The following is a 2,356-nucleotide window of genomic DNA, read 5'->3' as shown; positions in this document are numbered from 1 at the left end:
CTGCTGCAGATTTTAAACAAACATTACCTGAAAGCCACTTGTTGTCCGCAAGACCAAAATTCAGCAGAAAATCATTCCAATTCCTATCGAATGAGTCTTTGCTATGAGAGTTCCAAACAACTTGGCTCATTTCTTGTTCAATATCTGCATGTCCCTTGTACCCATTTAATTTGCTTGGAATCTTCTTCATGATGTGCCAAATACACCAACGGTGAATTGTTGTTGGCATACAGGCCTCTAAAGCCCTTTTCATTGATGCGCATTGATCGGTGAGAAACCCTTTCGGAGCGTTTCCTCCCATGCAACGAAGCCAACATTGAAATAACCATTTGAATGATTCAATTTCTTCGTTTTTCATCAAAGAGCATCCGAGAAGTGTTGACTGACCGTGGTGATTCACCCCGACAAAAGAACCACAGACCAAATTATACCTGAAACAAATTACCATAGTGCAGAATGCAAAATCATTAGGTACACCCCAACAAATGCTTCGTATACACCCAAAAAAATAGTCAATATACACCTATACTGCGGATTCATAAAAATACATTAATTTAGCATCATAAACAGGGGCAGTTTGTTACCTATTTGTATTGTAGGTAGTGTCGAATGAAATAACGTCTCCGAAATACTCAAAGGCAGCTCTGCTTCTTACATCGGCCCAAAAAGCCAGCTTAATCGATTGATCCTCCTCGAGTTCGAGCTCAAAAAAGGAATTCTGATTCTTCTCTTTCATTCTTAACAAATATTTACCGAATTCCTTTGCATCTTCTTGTTCGGAAACATTCCGCACTTCCCTGGTAATGTAATTTCTCACGTCCTTTTCGATAAAATTTAACTCGCGGTGACCCCCGGCAGCCGCAACAAATGATTGGTAGGTTTTGCTTGGTCTGATACCGGCCTCCTCGTTATTCTCTATTGTACGACGAATGGACATGCTTAGTTCCCTGTGCTGTTTGAGCATCTCTGCTTTACTTAGACAGCAGGGGTGTGAATGATCCAGCACAACCTTTGAAATGATCCAAGCACCGACATCCTTCAATGTGTGTATATAAATTCTTGCAGGACAGTTTAAACCGGCTGTCGGATTGGTCTTCTCGGTCGGAGATATTTTAGATTTCCATTTTTCCTCTCTGCTACATGTAATCAATTGATTCTTAATCTCGTTTCCCTTTCTATTTGTGCTCTGAACTCTTGTAGAGAAACCTGCAGCCTTGGCGTAGTTCCTGTAAAATTTTCCAGCATCTTCAAGGGTGGTAAAGGTCATTCCAACCTTCGGAACAAGCTGGTCATCAACAACCGAGAGAGGCTGCAGAATACACCATGTCAAAAACTGTAAATACACCCATAGATATGATTCAAATACACCCATAGATATGATTCAAATACACCCAATCATGTGATACACCCGAACTACAACAACTCAACTAAAATGACAATAAAAGCCATAAACTGTAAATACATAGGCTGCAGAATACACCATGTCAAAAACTAAAAACACACACAATCATGTCTGATATAATACACCTGAACAACAACAACTCAATTAAAATAACAGAAAAAGCAGTAAAGTGTAAATACACCCACACTTCTAGCAAAAATACACCCAAAAAAGATCTAATCTACACCCGAGCGTCTGCTATAAATTCCAGATAATTAATCAAAACTAATACATTACATTCAATCCACAGATTTATCTTCATGCATTATTTTGACAGTCAACGTTCACGAATTATTCACCTACACATTGCTATACAAATTACTGCAACAAAATTCATAGTAATCATATGTAAATCAAACCTCAGAAACTTCGTTAGATTCAAATTTATAGTCCACTTCGCCTGGATTCAACTGACAATCTGAGGTTGAATCATCCATTATCTTCAAAATGAGTTCAAAATTTGATTTCAGAAAACGAAAAATCAAATAGAAAACGAAGCTGGAGTTGCACAGAGAGAGGAAGTAACGTAAATGACAAAGAACATACCAATGAGAAAGGAGAGGAAAAGAACGATCGAGAAGAAGGAGGGAAGACGCGCGAGAAGAAGAACGAGCAAATCTGAAAATAAGGAGAACGAAGAAGGAAACAAATCTTTTAAATTTGGTAGTTATATATACGCGGGATCTTATATAGCGCGTGTATTAGACGTATGTGTAGCAGCGCGTTTTTTGGGTTTATTCCTTAATGAACTTGTAAAGCATACAAGCCCTAATGGCTTGTATGCGGAGCTTTTCTGTTTTTAAATACACTTAGAAAAATATCTTTCACTCTTATTAACGATAAACATATCTTTAAAATATTTTAGAAGATAATAAAAATATCCAACATTAAATATATATTCTCAAAAAATATTTT

The 2,356-nt window shown here is 37.4% G+C and overlaps 1 protein-coding gene across 1 annotated transcript; it reads right to left on the bottom strand.

Annotated features, from left to right (window-relative positions):
• Positions 1 to 580: 580 nt before the first annotated feature.
• On the bottom strand, positions 581 to 1,878 carry LOC148549754 (protein FAR1-RELATED SEQUENCE 5-like). The gene is made up of 2 exons (XM_088496496.1): positions 1,801 to 1,878; positions 581 to 1,285 (listed from the first exon to the last, which is right to left on the bottom strand). The coding sequence occupies exons 1-2, from the start codon at positions 1,876 to 1,878 to the stop codon at positions 581 to 583; spliced, it is 783 nt and encodes a 260-aa protein (XP_088352622.1).
• Between the last annotated feature and the right edge of the window lie 478 nt (positions 1,879 to 2,356).

The sequence above is a fragment of the Arachis ipaensis genome, chromosome B8 (assembly GCF_059453495.1).
Source record: "Arachis ipaensis isolate K30076 ecotype BB chromosome B8, ASM5945349v1, whole genome shotgun sequence".
NCBI lineage: Eukaryota > Viridiplantae > Streptophyta > Magnoliopsida > Fabales > Fabaceae > Arachis > Arachis ipaensis.
This window is presented reverse-complemented; position numbering and strand designations above follow the sequence as displayed.

Bases quoted from the DNA above. Each gene is read 5' to 3' on its own strand.
- LOC148549754 (XM_088496496.1), bottom strand. From the start codon at position 1,878: ATGGATGATTCAACCTCAGATTGTCAGTTGAATCCAGGCGAAGTGGAC. The intron at 1,286-1,800 runs GTTTGATTTACA...GTTGATGACCAG, and splicing joins AATCTAACGAAGTTTCTGAG to CTTGTTCCGAAGGTTGGAAT.